General features: G+C 41.3%; 1 protein-coding gene across 1 annotated transcript; it reads right to left on the bottom strand.

Moving 5' to 3' along the window:
* Positions 1-51: 51 nt before the first annotated feature.
* ESF1 (ESF1 nucleolar pre-rRNA processing protein homolog) lies at positions 52-18,071 on the bottom strand. The gene is made up of 14 exons (XM_072331740.1): positions 17,958-18,071; positions 16,896-17,556; positions 15,845-16,197; positions 15,249-15,362; positions 13,402-13,502; positions 12,238-12,390; positions 9,135-9,249; positions 7,958-8,096; positions 7,400-7,561; positions 5,347-5,468; positions 4,321-4,411; positions 1,969-2,036; positions 1,118-1,264; positions 52-540 (listed from the first exon to the last, which is right to left on the bottom strand). The coding sequence occupies exons 2-14, from the start codon at positions 17,536-17,538 to the stop codon at positions 247-249; spliced, it is 2,502 nt and encodes an 833-aa protein (XP_072187841.1). The 5' UTR covers positions 17,539-17,556; positions 17,958-18,071; the 3' UTR covers positions 52-246.
* Between the last annotated feature and the right edge of the window lie 340 nt (positions 18,072-18,411).

Raw genomic sequence — 18,411 nt, 5'->3', positions numbered from 1 at the left:
TAAAAGACTGCATGACCCGGAAACATGGTTTGATGATGTGTTTTTTCCAACAGTAGAAAACAATTAGGGGAGCAGAAGGAAAGGGCTGTTGTTACTCTTGTTACTTTAAAACTTGCCGCTAGAATTAAATGACCTTTCTGACAATTTTAGGGGGATAGGAATTAGACTGTAGCAACTTCAATGGATGATGTTGTCAGTTAGAAGAACAAGGAGCAAAGAAAAGTCCGAGTAAGAAACAAAGATCAGTTATTTGATTTTCTGTTTTTTCCTTGCCTGAAACTGTTCAGTTTTGCTTTTGACAGATTTTACTAGCATTGACAAGGCAGGATCTATGGACTTCTTAGTCTCTTTCTTTGCCATCTTGTTCTCCTGCTCCTTGCTTGCCTCATGAAGATCTTGCTGCTTTTGTTCTCTTCGGCGAGCCTTCTCTTCCAAGATCCTTTCTACTGCTTTTGTCTTCTTGAAGTTTGGATCAGAAGGATCCACATTAAATAAGGGGGAAGTAAACATGGCTTGGAACCTCGTATCAGAAACATTTACCTGGAGGCAGAAAAATAATATTTATTTTAGGTAACCTTTGGCCACGATAGCAAAGCTTTTAAATACAATAAAATATGAGCTGCTTAAGGAGTATAGCTTATGAGATTGTTCACCATTTCTGGAACTGCTCAAGTTCTAAGTATGAATCAAGTGTGGAGTCGAGAACCAAAAGAGAATATTAGTAGAACAGATGAATGAATGCATGTACAGGTGCTGCATATGCCTTTATCAGCAAACAAAGCATAAGTTTCTTGTTAAAAACTGACCAGAACAAAACTCGCAGCGGGTGATCACCAGAACAAAGGTAGCAATGAGTTTTACGAGGCCATATCTGTTTTATCTTACAAGGCCTTGCATGCTGTCTTGTCTTACACAAAATCTGAACCTTCCCCACTTCAACCATGTATTTAATTTGAAAAGAGCCCGTACCTCCCCAAAGGGGAAGACACAAATTCTTCAACTCAGTGCAAGAAAGAAGGAAATGGGACCACTAAGTTTTCCCCCCCAAATGGTTGGTACAAACACGAAGTATCTAGGCCTATCTAGACAAACCTAAAAATCAAGAATACATCATTACCTGGAAGTCATCTTCTAATAATTCCTTCTTTTTCATTAAGAGTTTCTTTTTCTTCTTGCTTAAGTTCTGCTGTTCTACAATCTGTTTATAGTTAAAATGCTTTCTGCCATCATCCTCGTCATCCATCATAAGGAGAGCCATTTCAGCCTGTCACAAAATAAGAGTTGAAGTACACAGCAGAATAGTTTTCTATGAAAAATATAGCAACCACGTTCATAAAGTCTGTATGACTGTACACACATGAGTTGAAATAGTGTTGTCAGTGCAGTATTACTGCAAATATATTGACATTAATGTTTTGAGGTACAGTATTAAATATAACAGTTCGTTTTTATCTTTTATTGAGTAACTGCAGCCACAAACTTCAATTAAACTGATAAAGCAGTTTGAAAACTGTACCCTATAGCAGAGAAATCATGAATACTATTTTATAGTTGTATTCTAATCACAAAATGAAAACTACCATGAGAAAAACTTAGTACATAGATTTAACTGTTCATTCTAGGAAAGAATGAGAGAACATGAAAAGTCTACAGGACAAACATGCTTTAAATTAGTGAGACTAACCACCCAGCTTGATTTCCACGCCCTTATACTTCAGTACAGCTTAACTTAACTTGACCCTGTTGGGTTGCGTTCAACTATAATCTTCCAGAAAGATATCCTGGTATAATCTTAAGATGTCAAGTCAGTGACCAACTACCATTCTCCTTGGTTTTGTTCCAAAAGCTCTAGCTGTTAAAGTTATGTGGTGTTAGGAGACTGGGTAGTTCCATTCACACATACGTTATATATTTGCAGAATTCAGGCACTGCCACATGTGTAAATCTACACACTTTAAACCACTTTACCTTCTGTTTTTCAACTTCAGCTTCATCTTCTGAGTTACTTTCAACCAACTCTGCCTTCTTCTTTAAACCTACGGGCAAAAATAGGGCATTCACACACTTACTCAAGCTTATGCATGAGAGCATAACTGATCTATCAATAGAACCTCACATTTCATCTCATTTTCTTACTTCAGTGTAAGATTTGGAAAACTGAATACAAAAGTCCAACAGATGCTTCCATCATTCAAGAGTAGAGCAATATTCAGAAGGAATCATCAAACAAGAACAGTTAAAACAGAAGGTTAAATCTGCCAGCTCAGTGAGATAAAATATATTAGTGAAACAAAAAAACCCACACACAAACTGCTTTTGAAATTTACATGTAAGCTTAAAGCCATGTTGTGCTGTTAGCCATGCAGGTGCAAGAAACACAACACAGGCTCTTTACAGAATCATGGGGATGAAAATATGATTGACTGTTTAGACTGAATGTTCTTGTGATAAAGCACTCTGATAAAGCCTGATAACTGAATTGTTGATTTAGTAGTTTCAGAATATGTTCAAGAAAATCAGATTCAGATGTTATATTGTTACATGGCAGGAAAAATTAAGTGTAAGACATCGGCAGCTCTGAAATCATTCTTATCTTTGCAGAACTGACTACATAATAGACAAGTAAACAAGGCATGGAGATGCAAAGTGATTGCAGTGATTCTAAAATCAGCTAAGTAAATCTCTTAGCCTTTCCACCCATCCCTCAAATAAGTCCCCTCCAATTATATTCCCTCATCCTTCATTATATGTATAATCATGAAAGAGTTCATCTTCAAGTCTTCAAAACCGTGTGTTGTTGCAGATGGGGATGAATCAGGAGCCAGTTTGAAGTAAGACTTTTCCCATAGAGGAAAATGAATTAATTTCTTACCATGACTTTAGATAGCTAAAGGTTGTAATTACTCTCAGCACTAAAAACTTTGCATCATAGCTAAAACAGTTTGGTTTCAGAACTCACAAATGCTACCTGACATAGTCCCTGTCCTCAAACACATTCTGGAAGTCCGTCCCTTCCTCCTTTTGCAAACACATCACATAGAATATCCTGAATTGGAATACAGCATGTTAATAAGTAGTTACACTATGCAGCCATACACCTTCAAGCAGTTTAAGCTAAAAGAAAGAGAAATCGCCTTATGTAAGCCTTTACTAAGACTGCACAGAAAAAAACCACACTAGGAATGAAGGTGGACAAGTGAAATTAGAGACCTGTAATGCTTTTAAAAACAGGCTGTATTAACATAACACAAAAGTCACAAGTACTTTTTTTCTTTTTGCCCTTGATGTTACCTAACCAAAATAAATGAAACACAACATCTAGGATCACATGCTGCACTTCACATCTTTGTCCATGAGATTTTGTGCATAGCGACTATGTGTACATGAGAACTGTGTGCAAATCAAGCACTGTCATGAATTTTGGATGTCCTAATTTGCACATGCCAATATCTTGCATGGATACTCTTTGGGCGTACCAGGAACAAAGAAACTGCTTCACTTTGCACCCGAGCTGAAGCATTGTTCACTGTGAGAATCATTGCTTGCTCTACAAACAGGTTTCAGGAACAAAGACAGACCTGACAAATACACACTCAAGTAGACCTCACAGAACTTAAGTCCTCCTTTCATAGCACTTAACAGAATTGAGCCAGTGTCCAACACCTCCTTACAGTCCCACCTCCCTTAAAATGCCTCAGCTTGTCAAAAGTGAACTTACATTTACCTATTACAATCATTAAGTCTCTCCATGACACAAAGAACTTCTTAAATATGGCAGGAAATGTGCTGCTTCAGAGACTTTGCATTCAACATTGAAAGAGCAAATGTTAGTATGAGATTATCCACATATTCTTGCTAATGAAAAACAAAAAGGTGCTGGAGGAAGTGGCATCTTTCTTTTCTTTTAAGTTATTCACCTTCTCCTCACATAAACTTCTAACTTTGAGGACACAAGACTGTGGTGGTTGGTGTCAGATGAAAGGATGCTTACTCTTGACTTGTGGCATACGAAAATCTGTTGCTAACACTTACTGTTAATATGCCATTGTAGGAATCACTCCTAGATTTTGGCTTTCAAAAGCATGAAAAGTCACGAATCTGCACACGTTGATTACCCTACCTTCAAATTCTAACCCCCAAAAATCATACTCAGAATTAGTGTGTCATCAACTAAAAGAACAAAAGAAAAAGATACCCCAAAAGTCTTAATTGGAAAAGATCCCTCTGAACATGCCTCCTCTCTGCATTATCCAGCCCTCCTTTGTTTCATTATGTAAATAAAAGGCACATTTATTCCAGAAGTTACCTGTCTTAACTCACCTGTTTTTCCAAGTTCCTCAGCAAAATATGGATCACTGAGATCGACATCAGGGGGAATTTCATCTTCACTCATTTCTCTCTCAGCAGCAGCCTGTAACAAAACACAATCATTATTTCAACCATCGTATCAGCTACTAAAAATTCACTGCAATTAAATGTTCCTTCTGCCAGAAACTAGGAATGTGAAAACCAAGATACTGCATGCTGAATCATCACTAAACTAGAACTGACTGGAAATTGCTAGTAGACAAATTCACAACTTAGAGCCTGTACCACAGATTGAAAGCTTTCCTGTTACCTGAAGACGAGTGTTTAACACAGACCAAGAAACTATTAGCTGCAGCCATGGACTGTACTGCAGTAGTCTAACCATACCAATAAATGCATGCAGAGGATGTAGTTCTAGCTACATAATTGCTACCTGATTGCTCTTAATTACTGCAAAGACAACCACTACAACCTTACTACATTTAGTAGCAGAACAAACGTTTAATTTCTCCGCCTATTCCTGCACTTCTCTGCCACTGCAGTTACCTCACAACTACCTTCCACATGTGGAAAGAAAGCAACAGCAATTTTCACATTGCTAGAAGGCTGTTCCGTACACAAACGCATTTACTTTTGTAATTTCAAAGTTGAATAGTTCTGCAAGGCTATTCATTCTTTGCTGTTCCAGGTGTGGGAAACAAGCGTCTGTTTTATCCTAGGCTGAAAAGGTCCAAAATTACAACTATCGTGAATTCTAACTACTTTCCACCAAAAACATACAGTGACAAAGACCCTCCCAAATGCACTGAAAAGTTCACACGGTAGAAATCAGACAGATAAATGACATGGTTCAGCACAACACTGACACATCCCTTAGCTCTGCAGATTTCATGAGGCACTCTAATCTTTCCAAACAAGTGACTGCTGCACACTCAAACCTTAAAACAGTACTGTATATTATACAACAACTTTTGTCTTTACTTTATCCAGAACAAACAGACAGCAGCTCTCCCAGCATCTGACCACAGCAGACATTACCTTCCTCTTTTTCTTAAGATTTCTTTTTTCTTTCTTCTTCTCCAGGTATTTTTGCCATGGAGTTAAGTTATCCTTTCCTTCCAACCTGTTCTTCACCATTTCTTCAGCAGATTCTTTCAGGCCTAGAACAAAAAATAGCAAGTTCAAAAAAAATGAGATGAATCCAAATGGTTTTTTCCCTAATTTTTCTTTAAAAAGTCCATGAAAACAATGTAAGTATTGTTTAGAGCAACGTCTTTATAAAGAAGATCATCTTAATAAAAAAAGACTGTGTATTTGTTTTCCAGAGGACCATAGCCCTGACTGATAGTTAATTAGCACGCAGCTCCTATATGCATAGTTGGATATATAGCTGTATAACCACTATTTGTATAGCTGGAAAAATACAAGTGTATAGTTCTAATTACAGAATAAATGGATAGCCAGAGGGTATCTAAGAAAGGACTCAGCAGTACTGAGGCTTTCAGTTGAGATGGATACTCACTACAGAAACTCCTCAAAGGAGCAATCTCCAGAAAGAGATGCTACCTTATGGTGGTCAGCCCTTAAATGGGATCTAGGAGAGGTGGAGCCAAGCTCCAACCCTTCTGGGAGCACAGCTGAATTACCTTCACCTGTGCTCCCACAGCTGACTTGTTGCTTGTCTCAGATGGTTAATCAGAAGTTCAGGCTGTGATCAGCAGTTTACCTTACACTATTCAATGTACAACTAACTTCCTGAACATATGAACTGAACTGTATGGCCAAATTACCAAACATAATTGGACCTTACTCTGGAAACAGAAAGGAGCTTCCTATAACGTGCACCATTCAATTGTGCAAAGAAATGTCACTTTAAAAACCAATCCATTCACTGTTCCTATTTTATAGCTATGCTATTTATTATATCCATAGTAAACAACTTTGATGGGCACTCTCAAAAAGGAAAGCAGACAGAAAAAAAGATTAGCTGATTTTCCTTGCAACACGTTGATGCAGAATATATTATCACAAAGGCAGAATTCACTTCCAAGACAGGAGGTGACAGCCTGAGCAAAGTATCCGCCCCTGCCTGCAACTCCTTCATTCACTCACTACTTGCTTGTTTTTCTTGAGCTTCTCTAACAAATTAGTCAAAAATCCTATAGTTACCATCCTTCTTTAGGATGGAACCAGTACCACAAAGGTTTCCAAAACCTGAACGCTCTTTTCCTATATTAAATAATGCCTGACCCCATATAAACCCAACATATTCCTAGCATAGTTGTTTCCATTGTGGTTTCATCGTGGTTACAGCTTCTATATGACACGCTGCAACTGAATATCTTTGCAAAATCTTCTAATAGAAAACTCTGCTGCCTCCAATGCTCAGTGATACTAAGAATTAAAAGATATTAACAAAGCAACTCCAGGAATGGAAATACTGACACGCTGTGGGCACTTGAAGTAAAACAAGTTGGTGGGCTAGGGGAAGGCACTTGTCCAATAACACATATTAAGTTATTTCCCTAAAGTGTACTGAGAGAATACTTGTCAGAAGTTATTTGAATTATACAACTAAAGCTCATAACTATTTTAATGCAATGTCGGTTTTCAAATACAGGTCTTATGAAGAACTAGGTATGACATAAATTCATGAAATTCAATTGATTTCACTAAATTAGTACAAATACAGAACAAGAATATAAAAAAGGAGCATTTGTATAAAACAAAACATGCCCAAGTTAATTCAAAATTAATAGTACAACTGAGATCCACATTCCCAAATGGAATTGGGAAATCAGTGGAGAAGGGGCTGCGTTCTACCATGGCTTGAGTCTCACTGGTTACAATAGCAGATCAGGTTGTGTGCAGTCCTACACCCTCAAGCCAATACAACACCTGTTGCCCCCAAAATGGACAAGTCACACCTTCCTGGTCTTTGGACTATAATAAAATCCCTTGAGCAGTCACCAAATGCTCCTATTTGCCTGACAGTCTAAACAAGAGGACGTCAGCCAGTTTCTTCTTTTCTTGAACAGTTCTGCTATTTTAGCAAATGAAATTAACTTGCAAATGAATCTAATGAGCCTACCTGGAACCCATTTAATCTCCATTTCTATTTCCTTTTCTTCCTGCTTTTTCTCTTTTTCTTGGATGCTTTGCAAAAGTTCTCTGTACTTGGCAATTTGCTCTTCATCATCTTTTTGACTCTTCCTGGGTTTGTCATCTTCCACTTCAGAAGCTACACCTTCCCCTAGAAAGACAAAGTAAAGGTACGAAAGACAGCCTCAAGGTGGTCAGTTGAATTTCACATTTAGAAAATACAACTAAAGCAATAAATAAACACAGTAATTCCTGGCATTTTCCTGTATCGTTCCCAGACAAAGTAACCAGGTTTAGAATTATCTGAGAAAAGATGTTTAGCTGTTCAATCCACCTCTTCCAGAGACATTTAGCTCTGGGGAAAAGAAAGCTATTTTCATAGAAGAACCTGACCACAAAAAGGAAAAAGAAACACTCAAAGTATTTTCTAATTATATGGAATTTATATATTTGACTATTGTATAATATATTGTATATTATTATGTAATTTATATATCTGACTACTGTAGCTAATGACTTTGTGCTCAATATCTATTAATGAAGGTACCTTGCTGCTGTTCTTCCTCTTCTTCACTGGATGAAGCCAAATAAGCTTGAAAATCCATGTCCAGAAGTTCTTCTTTATTAAAAGTTCTGCTAAGTGACGTTACTCGTTCGTGATCCGTTTCATCCCATGTGATATCTACCTTAAAAATAGGATAGCCGCTTTTAGAAGCCAATCTGTTAAACGTTCTAAAGCAGACTTTTTAAAGAAAATTGCTTCTTTAATAGTACAAATAATTTAAACGTGTTGCTAATATTCCCCACAGCGATTACCTAAAACAATCATTTATCAAAATCAACTGAATTACAATTTTGATTTCTTCTTCAAAAAAGCATTTCAAGGAGTTTTAACTACATAGAATCATAGAATCACCAAGGTCAGAAAAGACCTAAAAGATCATCCACTCCAACCGTTCACCTATTACTAATAGCTCCCACTAAACTATGTCCCTCAACACAACATCCAGTCTTTCCTTGAACACCCCCAGAAGTTTCCTATTGTGTTTAAGGGTTCCGTAACATCATGTTGCACAACACTAAATCTCCGTAAGCCAAATTTCCTTTACTGGAATTGAAGCAGTAGTCACCAACTTTCCTCCTCCAGCACAAACTCAATCCTGGAATCACACATGGATTGCAACAGGGACAACAGAAGTATTTACACAACTGCACCCTCAGCTAGAAGATGAGACATCTGACAAACCATCCCACAGAAATGGCTTGGTTCTCAACTAATCACTTCTCCAATATGGATCATTTCAAGGCCAGATAAACCTTCAGGCTTTCACATAAGACTGAGTAGGAAGATCGCTACAAGAAGGGGAAGCAAATGTTAAAGCCTGACACTAGCACTAAAAACACTCTTGTTGAACTGCATCCAAATAGCCATTTTCAGCAAATGATGTGATTTAATTGCAGATAACAAAGTAAGCCCACATGCAACTTGTAACAGACCTAAAATGAAGTAAAAAATACAGTCTTCAATTTTTAACAAAGAAGCTTATTTATGGGGTCACAACTTGGGACTCTGTAATGTGCTTGCATCTCATAGTATGACTGAGGTCTCCATTTTGAAATGATGAGCAAAAGCAGGAAGGTTTTGCCCACTACTTCTATCATTTATAAGCTGACAATAAAACTAAACGAATTAGAAAAACATTATGAAAACATTGTAAAGATACCTTTGATGTTCCCATTGCAGCAGATGTGAAGTACTTTGGCTTATATACAGATACATTTACTTCTGAGGCTGTGTCTTTTGGCTTATCCTCAAACGTAACATTATCTGGAATAAATCTTAAAGGTAGATAAAAAGTTGTTATTCAAATACAGCAGGAAGATTCATAGTATGAACAGTCAGTTTTTCCACAAATAAGGAACATCATCACAAAATAATCTGTTACAATTTTGAATCAGCGAGTCTGAAACAAAAGAAATGCACAACATGAGAAATTACTTGAAGTGTGTACATAGGTTTTGTGTTTGCTGTGTTTGTTGGTTTTGTCTTATTTTTATTTCAAACAGAAATGGCTGATGTAAAATGTTATCTTTCTATGTTTAGAAGCTGTATGGGAACTGCTGAGTCACGGCCTGAACCACTGATTGAGCACCTGGAGAAAAGACCCAGTCAACCCTGGAAGCACAGGTGAAGCAGCAGAAAAGAGTTCCATCCAGGAGAGGAAATATCCCATTCCTGGAGATGCCTGGTATAAGGATGGGCCAAATGAAGGTGATCCGAGCAAATGGAGAGCAGTGGCATACCATCCTTCCACTGACACCATATGGTTTGAAGAGAGGGATGGTCAGAGTAGTGAGCCATGTGGATGGTTACCACCACAGAACCTGGTGACAACGCACTGAACATCTGCACAGATAGTTGGGCTGTATATTGGGAGCTCACCCTCTGGATTGCACAGTGGGCTACACAAGACTGGGCCATCCATGCCCAACCCATCTGGGGCAAGGAGATGTGGTCAGACATATGCATGCAGTTAAACACAGAACCATATTTGTCTACCACATTTAGAGACATCACCCCCTGCAGTCACTGGAAAAGGATGAGGCTGACATCAAGTATGGTGGACTGAGAACTCTCCTTCTGAGAACACTGTACACTGGCTACACTAGAAGCTGTGACATGCTGGACAGAAGATGATGTGGCCAGTAGCCAAAGCACGGGGGCTGCACCCAACAATGTCAGATATTATCCAGGCATGTCATGATTGTGAGCCTTGCTCGAGAATGAGACCAAAACCCTTGCCAGAGATGACTGCCCACCTTGCCAGAGGACATAACCCTCATCAAAGGTGGCAAGTTGATTACATAGGACCTCTTCTGTGAACTGAGGGGGCCTGGTATGCACTAACTTGTGTCTACAGGCGAGTGGACTGATGCAGGTCTACCCGGTACAGAAAGTACAACAGGCCTACACCACCAAGCCTTTGACCAAGTTAATGGTGGCATATAGAACTCCACAGGTCATCAAGAATGACCACGGTACACACTTTATAGGCACAATACAAAGCTGGGCAGAAGAGAACAACACTGAACGACAATTTCATCTGCCATATAATCTAATGGGAACAAGCCTCATTGAACGTTATAATGACATCGTTAAGGCTGCTCTGAAGATAGACTCTCGGACCCCGCAGGGATAAATGAAGAGACTGCATGAAACCCTGCTGGAGTTGAACAAAAGACCCAGGGATGGCAGATCCGGTGCCCTTCAGATGCTTCAGACAACTAGGGCTTCCCCTCTTAGGATCCAAATTGTGGGCACTGACAATCAGGTAAGACCTCAGACTGGTAATGAAAACAACCTTCTGCTCCCTGTTCCTGAGAATCTAGAACTCTGTACCCATAGAATAGAATTGCCCGGGAAGGTGCATGTAGGACTGAAGTAGTGTGGCCCACTTACACCCTGGGGGAGATTGTTGGAGGTGGGACACTCAGTAGTCCCTCTGGTAATCAGTACGTGGCCTACTAACATTGTAGACAACACCCCAGTCTTCTTTGCTAAGGAAACCCTCATCATGTCCCTATGGCAGATCAGAATCCTCGCCCTCTGGTGCCTGATATAGTAACGCAGTCACAGATATCTGGCCAGGGAATATGGTATAGACAGCCAAGAAATGCTCCAGTGCAAGCCGAAGCACTGACTCAAGACAGGAATTCAACCTGTATCTCATCTTGCCTTGGAGGGCAGAACCCCCCCTCTTGGTACCTCTGAAACATCTGTGCTACTCTGTGAGTCTTTAAGAGTTTCTAAGATCACCAGAAGGAGCAAAATGTCATCGAAGTGCTCAAGTGTTGCTGTGAGATGAAGCATGACACCTGGCAAAGGCCTACATGGGACTGACAGAACATAGGATGGACCTGCACCAAACAACTGCATGTCTGCAGTAATACCACCAAGCACTGACCCATGAGAGAACATAAACTTCAACCACAAACTGGTCATCTTACATTGTGTCAAGCTGCATCACAACAGGCAATTGCATGAGTGTTGCGGTGCATTGGATCTCCGTACCAGGGAAGGCTAATGTTCCAGCTGGCTTAACTGATGGTTTAGGCCATGAAGGGATGGAGTGTATGGGAACTGCTCGGTCATGGCCTGAACCACAGATTGAGCACCTGGAGAAAACACCCAGTCAGCTCTGGGAGCACAGATGAAGGTAATTCACCTGTACTACCAGAAGGGGTGGCGCCAGGCTCTACCCCTCTTAGACCTCATTTAAGGGCTGACTGCCACCAAGGAAGGACCTTTTGCTGGAGATGTCTCCTTTGTGGAGTTTTTCTGTAAGCCTTGATCTTTGGAGACAGCTGAGTTGCTTTATTTGTAATTTATTACTTTTTTTTTTTTTTAAATCATCTTCTCATTTTGCTTACAGAAGCATGAAAAATTACACACTCATTTGGCCTGTAAATTATCTTTCATGATTTCCAAGAGTGCCCATAATACAGCCTCCAGGAGACAAAGCCAGCTTCTTCACACCCTAATATGATTTAGCTCTACTTCTCTTCTGCTAAGACTAGTAGACTCTTTCATAACAAAAGGAAATACTAGCAACAAAGCACAACTATCATTTAAAATTATTTATTTCCTAAACATGACTCTTGAAATATTAGAGCTTCCAGCTCATAGAGAGTAGCATGATTATCTATTGCAGCTTCAGAACAAAAGCATCTGTATTCATGCTCTGTGCTAGTCAATCCAGAAGAAAAGAGAGAATATTCGTGCCCTTTCCCCCCTAGGATATATAGGAAAGCCACCATTAGATTTACCTCAGGTCAATAAAAGAGCAGCTACTTTCAAATTCCAGGCCATCGCATTCCTCATATATTTTATTGGCTGTTTCAGGAGAGTCACATTCTACAACTGCATAGAAGTACTTCAGTCGCTTAAACTGATACTCCCTCAGTTTTTCCTTATAAAGCCTGCAAAAGCAGAAAAGAACAAGAATTAAGTGAGCTGACTTAAACAGGTTCCTATCTTCAAAATATTTTAATTCAACTCCTCAAACATACGCATCACTGAAACACTCTCCCTGTCTTTTAATAAGTTAATGTTAATGATGTTAAACAGCACGACATTCTACCAATATCTATTCAGTTTTACTCAAAGGAATAACTCACACGGTTCTACTAAAGGAAGTTGTGTTTCACTCAGTGCATTTTCCACCCATACAGCTAACATTCAAGGACTGAAATTATTAAATTCCAACTTTTTAAATTACTAGCAGTGTTCAGATCACTTCAATATGTTAGGTAGTAGCAACTCTATCTGACTCTGCCTCCTACCAGCACTGTGAGGTTAGGGACCCTGAAAAGGGCATACAGCAGAGCACCTCTTCATGCCTCTATGCACACCACAGAAAGCAGCAATCAGTATTTCCTATCAAAATGTCTATTTAGCTCAGTAGACACCTGCATCCTTGACTCGTGGCAAGGCTGGTGAAAAGCATTTTCATATACAGGTATAGTTACTCCATGCTTGGAGAAACCTGGACAATGATAGATCTGATGAACTCAGCCTGCCTGGGCTGCAGCTGGTAGCATTCAAGAGATCTCAACCTGGGAATTCTTGGGCTAGGTTAAGGCCCACGTTGCTTATTCTGACTAAAACTTTAACAGCAAGCAACAAAGGGGCTTTTCTTGTGTGAGTGGCAGTTCACAGAGAAAAATGATGTGTTGAACTACTGACACATTCAACTTATTATTGCAGTGAGCTGTGCAAGAAAAATGTTCAGGTCTCCTATCAGTAAGACTTCTTGGCAAGTTTTATCATAATGCATTTATTAAATGCATCCCTATTAAACTAGGGTCAGGTCTGATATATCTCCTGAAAAAGCTACAGTATGAAAATTCCAACAGGAGACTCCAATAAATTAAGTTCTGTAACAAGCAGCTGATCAGAGAATTAAATTCGTTTGAAGATTAAGTTAATACTCGTCTTTCTCTGTGGTATTCTCCGGAAGATCAAACAGTTCTTTAGGCCCTTGTTGTTCTTCCTCTTTCAATCTTTCTTTTCCAAACTCTGAAGGATAAATCTAGAAATAAAACAACACAATAATAAATTTTAACTGCGGTACCAAATTGCACACCAGTTAAGAAAACGATCTCACCAAGCCTTTTAGAATTCACTGATTTTAAAGGGTTCAATTCCACAAGTCTTAATATCTTCTTAACCTTAAAGAAAAGGCAATGAAATGAAGAGACTGACTGTTAAAAAGGAGAATATTTTGAGACAGATGAAAATTGACAGGAGCAGTAACTTTCTTATTGTGGCCCTCTTCAAAAAGGGCTACCAGACTAACTCAGAAAGTTTCTGCTGCAGGCAAACACTAAAACGGGAAGAATATTACTTTGCTGATCCCTGCACAAGTAAAAGAAAGACTGCAGCCAAGAACAACATGGAGACCCAGACTGAGGTACCAAAACAGCACGTTAGCGTGCAGGTCACTGGCTGTGATGAGTACCAGAGACTGGCCTTTGCAGTGCCAGGTGATAGAGGCAGTGCTTGTGTAAGGTGTGACCAGCTAAGTGACTTACTCAGCCTTGTGGTCTACCTGAAGGAGGTGGAGAGGCTGAGGACCATAAAGGAATGTGAGAGCGAGATTGATTGGTGCCAGTCCGTATCGGCCCTGAGATCCTGGCACACAGCTGAGGCTCCACATGGAGCATGTCACCCCCTGTTGCCTTGCAAACAGGTGGTAGAGGGGAATCAGCAGGCAGACTATCTTCCTACTGCAGTGAGCCCTCATCCTCTCCTAACCCTAGCAATAATAAAGAAGAACTGGGGGGTGTGGGGCAGTGGCAAAAGCACTTTAACTCTCTCCCAGAAGGGCAAGGGGATATTCACCAGATAGTTATTACCCCTTACTGACAGTTCAGGCTGGCAGTGATGAAGTTGCTGAGAAAAGCCTGAGGACTATCAAGGAAGACTGGGACTGGGGCAGGTAGTTGAAGGAACAGGTGTGCAGGTGGTTTTTCCTTCTTTACCTTCAGTAGCAGGGAAGGATACTGAAAGGATCCAAAAACCCCACCTCATAAATAAATGGCTTAGGAGTTGGTGCAAACACAGGAATTTTGGTGTTTTTGACCATGGGGCAATTTACTCAGCACCTGGCATGATGGCTACAGATGGAAACAGTATCCTGGGCTCCATCAAGAGAGGGTTGGCCAGCAGGGACAGGGAAGTGATTCTCCCTCTTTACTCTGCTCTTGTGAGGTCCCATCTGGAGTACTGTGTCCAGGTATGGAGCCCTCAGTACAAGAAAGACATAGAGCTGTTGGAAAGGGTCCAGAGGAGGGCGACGAAGATGATCAGGGGACTGGAGCACCTCCCCTATGAAGACAGGCTGAGGGAGCTGGGCTTGTTTAGCCTGAAGAAAAGAAGGCTGTGGGGTGATCTCACTGCAGCCTTTCAGTACCTGAAGGGAACCTATATCCAGGAGGGGACTAAACTCTTTGAAAGGGCTGATAATAGCAGGACAAGGGGAAATGGATTTAAGTTGAAAGAGGGTAGATTTAGGTTGGATGTTAGGGGGAAGTTCTTTACTAGGAGAGTGGTGAGGTGCTGGAACAGGCTGCCCAGGGAGGTTGTGGATGCCCCGTCCTTGGAGGTTGTCAAGGCCAGGTTGGATGGGGCCCTGGGCAACATGATCTAGTAAATGTGTATGTTTGGTGGCCTTGCCAGGCTGGGGGGTTGGAACTTCATGATGCTTGAGGTCCTTTCCAACCCAGGTCATTCTGTGATTCTGTGTGATTACATTCTTTTAAAAATCAGGTCTTACCTTAACAGAAAATACAGTTCCTCCTTTGGGTATGAAAGAATTAAATAAAGCCAGCAAGTCCTTAGCTTTAAGTCTATCCCAGTCCATATTACAAACCGCCAATCTGCTTGTAATCTGAATGGGGAGAAAAAAAAGAACAAAGTTTGGTTCCTGAGCACTATGGAGAATATACAGTTCTCTAACAACTGCTCTGTGAAAACATTGAAGCCAGCAACAAGCTCTACTTAAAAAATACAAACAGCATTTTCCTCAAGACTTGATATCTATTTAATTGCTAAACCAACCAACACAGCAGATAGAAGGACACAAGTGGTAAAGCACAGTTCCATTTGGTTCTTTCCTTCTTACAGATAGAGCTAATCTATCTACATATGAACCTCTGCTTACAGACAGAAAGAGACATCAGAGAACACTGGAAGGCTCACATTCATGGCCAACTTCCCCATCACTTGCATTTTGTAATCAAAAATGTCCAAAATCTGTTATGAAAAATACTTTCACAAGTTGTTACACAGGCAAAGGTCTACAAGGAACTCATGACTGTACAGCTTTGAATTATTCACATAGTAACTTGTCACATGCAGAAGCAGTTTTACCTCATCTCCACGAGGGGCATCTCTATCTAGTTCACCCCATGAATGCTCAATCTGTGGCTCCTTCGGAAACAAATCATCCAAGTCATCATCATCCTCCGAGCTTGTTTCAATGTTCCCTATTCCTCTAGCCAGATCGGGTTCTATATCACTTTCTTCATCCTCTTCTGAATCACCACCTTCTTCATCTGTTTCCTCACTGTATTCTGACTCCTCGTCCTTGCCTGTTTCCCCATTGTCTTCCAGCTCCTCTTCTTCTGATTGTGCATACTCAGAACTTTCCCTTGCAGAAATTTCTTCCTCTAATTGGCTTTCACTGATGTCACTTTCAGCACCGCTGTCTCTGCAAGCAGTCACTGAAACACAAACATTAGGTATCTGATTTTATGTTGTAATATCATCTGACCTTTTACAGAGAGGAAAAAACATCTTAAGCTTTTTTTCATACTGTTATGAAATGTTACACTTAAAGTGACCGTGGCATCAGATCTTATAATTGATGTTCACTTTGATAAATATACTGATATGCTATGAGGGTGGATAGTGATAGAACGAGGGGGAATGGCTTTAAACTGAGACAGGGGAGGTTTAGGTTGGATATTAGGAAGAAGTTTTTCACCCAGAGGGTGGTGACGCACTGGAACAGGCTGCCCAAGGGGGCTGTGGATGCCCCATCCCTGGAGGCATTCAGAGCCAGGCTGGATGTGGCTCTGGGCAGCCTGGTCTGGTGGTTGGTGACCCTGCACATAGCAGGGGGGTTGGAACTGGATGACCTCTGTGGTCCTTTTCAACGCAGGCCATTCTATGATTCTACAATATTTTATGTTTCTTACTACCCTAACAAACTTGGCTCCATCAATGAGAAGGACATGAATGTCTCCAATGTTACTGAAGAACAAGTACTGATTCTGTGAGCAGCTCACTGCCATCAGTAACAATGAACCCAAGTCAACTGCTAGGATTGATTTAGCGAAAAAAGGGTTTTTCATGGATAAAACAGGCACAATATCCAAATAAATTCAGCCAAATTCTACTTGGTATTTTAAAAACTAACCTGACTCTTGTGAATGGTCCCTCTTTGGAGCTTTAACTGTATTAGCACCACTTGGCTTTGAAGTCTTCTGCTTGTTTTGAACTGAAACTGACCTTCGTTTTGATTCTCCACCTTCCTCATTTTCCCCATCACGCAGAAGGTCCTTGTCTTCCTGGGAGTCACCCATTTCTCTCCTGCTTTTCTTGGAGTCCTCTTTCAATTTGAATCTAGATGCAACTTTCTGTCCTTCATTCCGAAGGTCATCTAGTTTTGTCACCACTTCACCCTCTCGGTCCACCCCTTGCTTATTCACTTTACTTCCTCCCCAAGGAATCGCTTTTACAGAATCTCCTTCTTCCTTAGGCTTCGCTTTTTTCTTCTTTTCTTTCTTTTCTGCACATGCTCCACCATCATCTTCTGAAAGTTCAGAGTCAGACTCCGACAAGGCATAGAATTTCTTGAGGTTCTCTGTAGAGGTATAGTTAACAGGTCGACCCCTTTTATCCACCGTGCACTTCAGCTTGAACCTTTTGTCATGAAACATCGCTCGAAAGCGTTTGTCGATCTTGACTTTACGGTCTTTTTCTGGCATCTCCCAAAACCTGGGATCTCGGGCAACACGGCTGAACCGCCCATCGCTCAGTATTTCCTTCTGGGATGCCATTTTTGACGTCACTAAAAACTGGGATGAAAAAAAAACACACACAAAACCCCCAACTTAACAAAAAATAGAAGCAACGTTTCTTACCTTTAACCTAATGAGGGAACCACTGAGGTTGGAAAAGAGCACTAAGATCACCAAGTCTAACCCCAGCCCAGCGCACCGTGCCCACATCCCTCAGTGCCACATCCCCACGGCTCTGGGACGCCCCCATGGACGGTGACCCCACCGCCTCCCACCGGAGGGCCGGTCACCTCCTGCTCCTGCTGGCCGCACTCCCGCTGACACAAGCCGGAGTGCCGTCGGCCTTCGTGGCCACCTGGGCACACTGTCAGCTAACAGGCCCTGAAAAGACCCCACTCACCCCCTCGGCCCCGGCCGCAGAGGAGCTCAACCCACCCGCAGCTGCTCCACCGCCTCACCTGAGACACGCCGCTCCGCCGTGCTCAAGGCCCACCACGCGCCGCTCGGCAGCGCTACGGCGGCCGCAGAGGGACACAACGCTCCCACCAATCACGTGGCGCGGCGGCGGCACTGCGGCGGCGGCGCTGCTGTGCGCATGCGCGAGTTTGGCGGCTGTAGGAGAAGCGGTGGTAGTGCAGGGATGGCTCGTGTTACACACGGGTATATTCTTGCGGTGGTCCCTGTCGCAAATACTTTTACCTGAGGTTGCTTTCAATTGCATGAAGAAACGCCCAAGAATTTCTTAGCTACGTAGTGTTAATATCAAAAGAAAGAGCATATATTGCTTTGCTGTTGTAGATTCACCCCATTCAGGTGGGCTATTTATTGGTGCAGGGTTTGGAGATGCTCTGTATGAGCTTTGCTGCCCTTTGCAGCTGGCAGAGCAAGAGCAAAAGGGGATTTTCTCCTTGT

Source organism: Excalfactoria chinensis, chromosome 3 (assembly GCF_039878825.1).
Source record: "Excalfactoria chinensis isolate bCotChi1 chromosome 3, bCotChi1.hap2, whole genome shotgun sequence".
NCBI classification, from domain to species: Eukaryota; Metazoa; Chordata; class Aves; order Galliformes; family Phasianidae; genus Excalfactoria; species Excalfactoria chinensis.
Note: the sequence above shows the minus strand (reverse complement) of the source record. Positions and strands in the feature narration are given on the sequence as shown.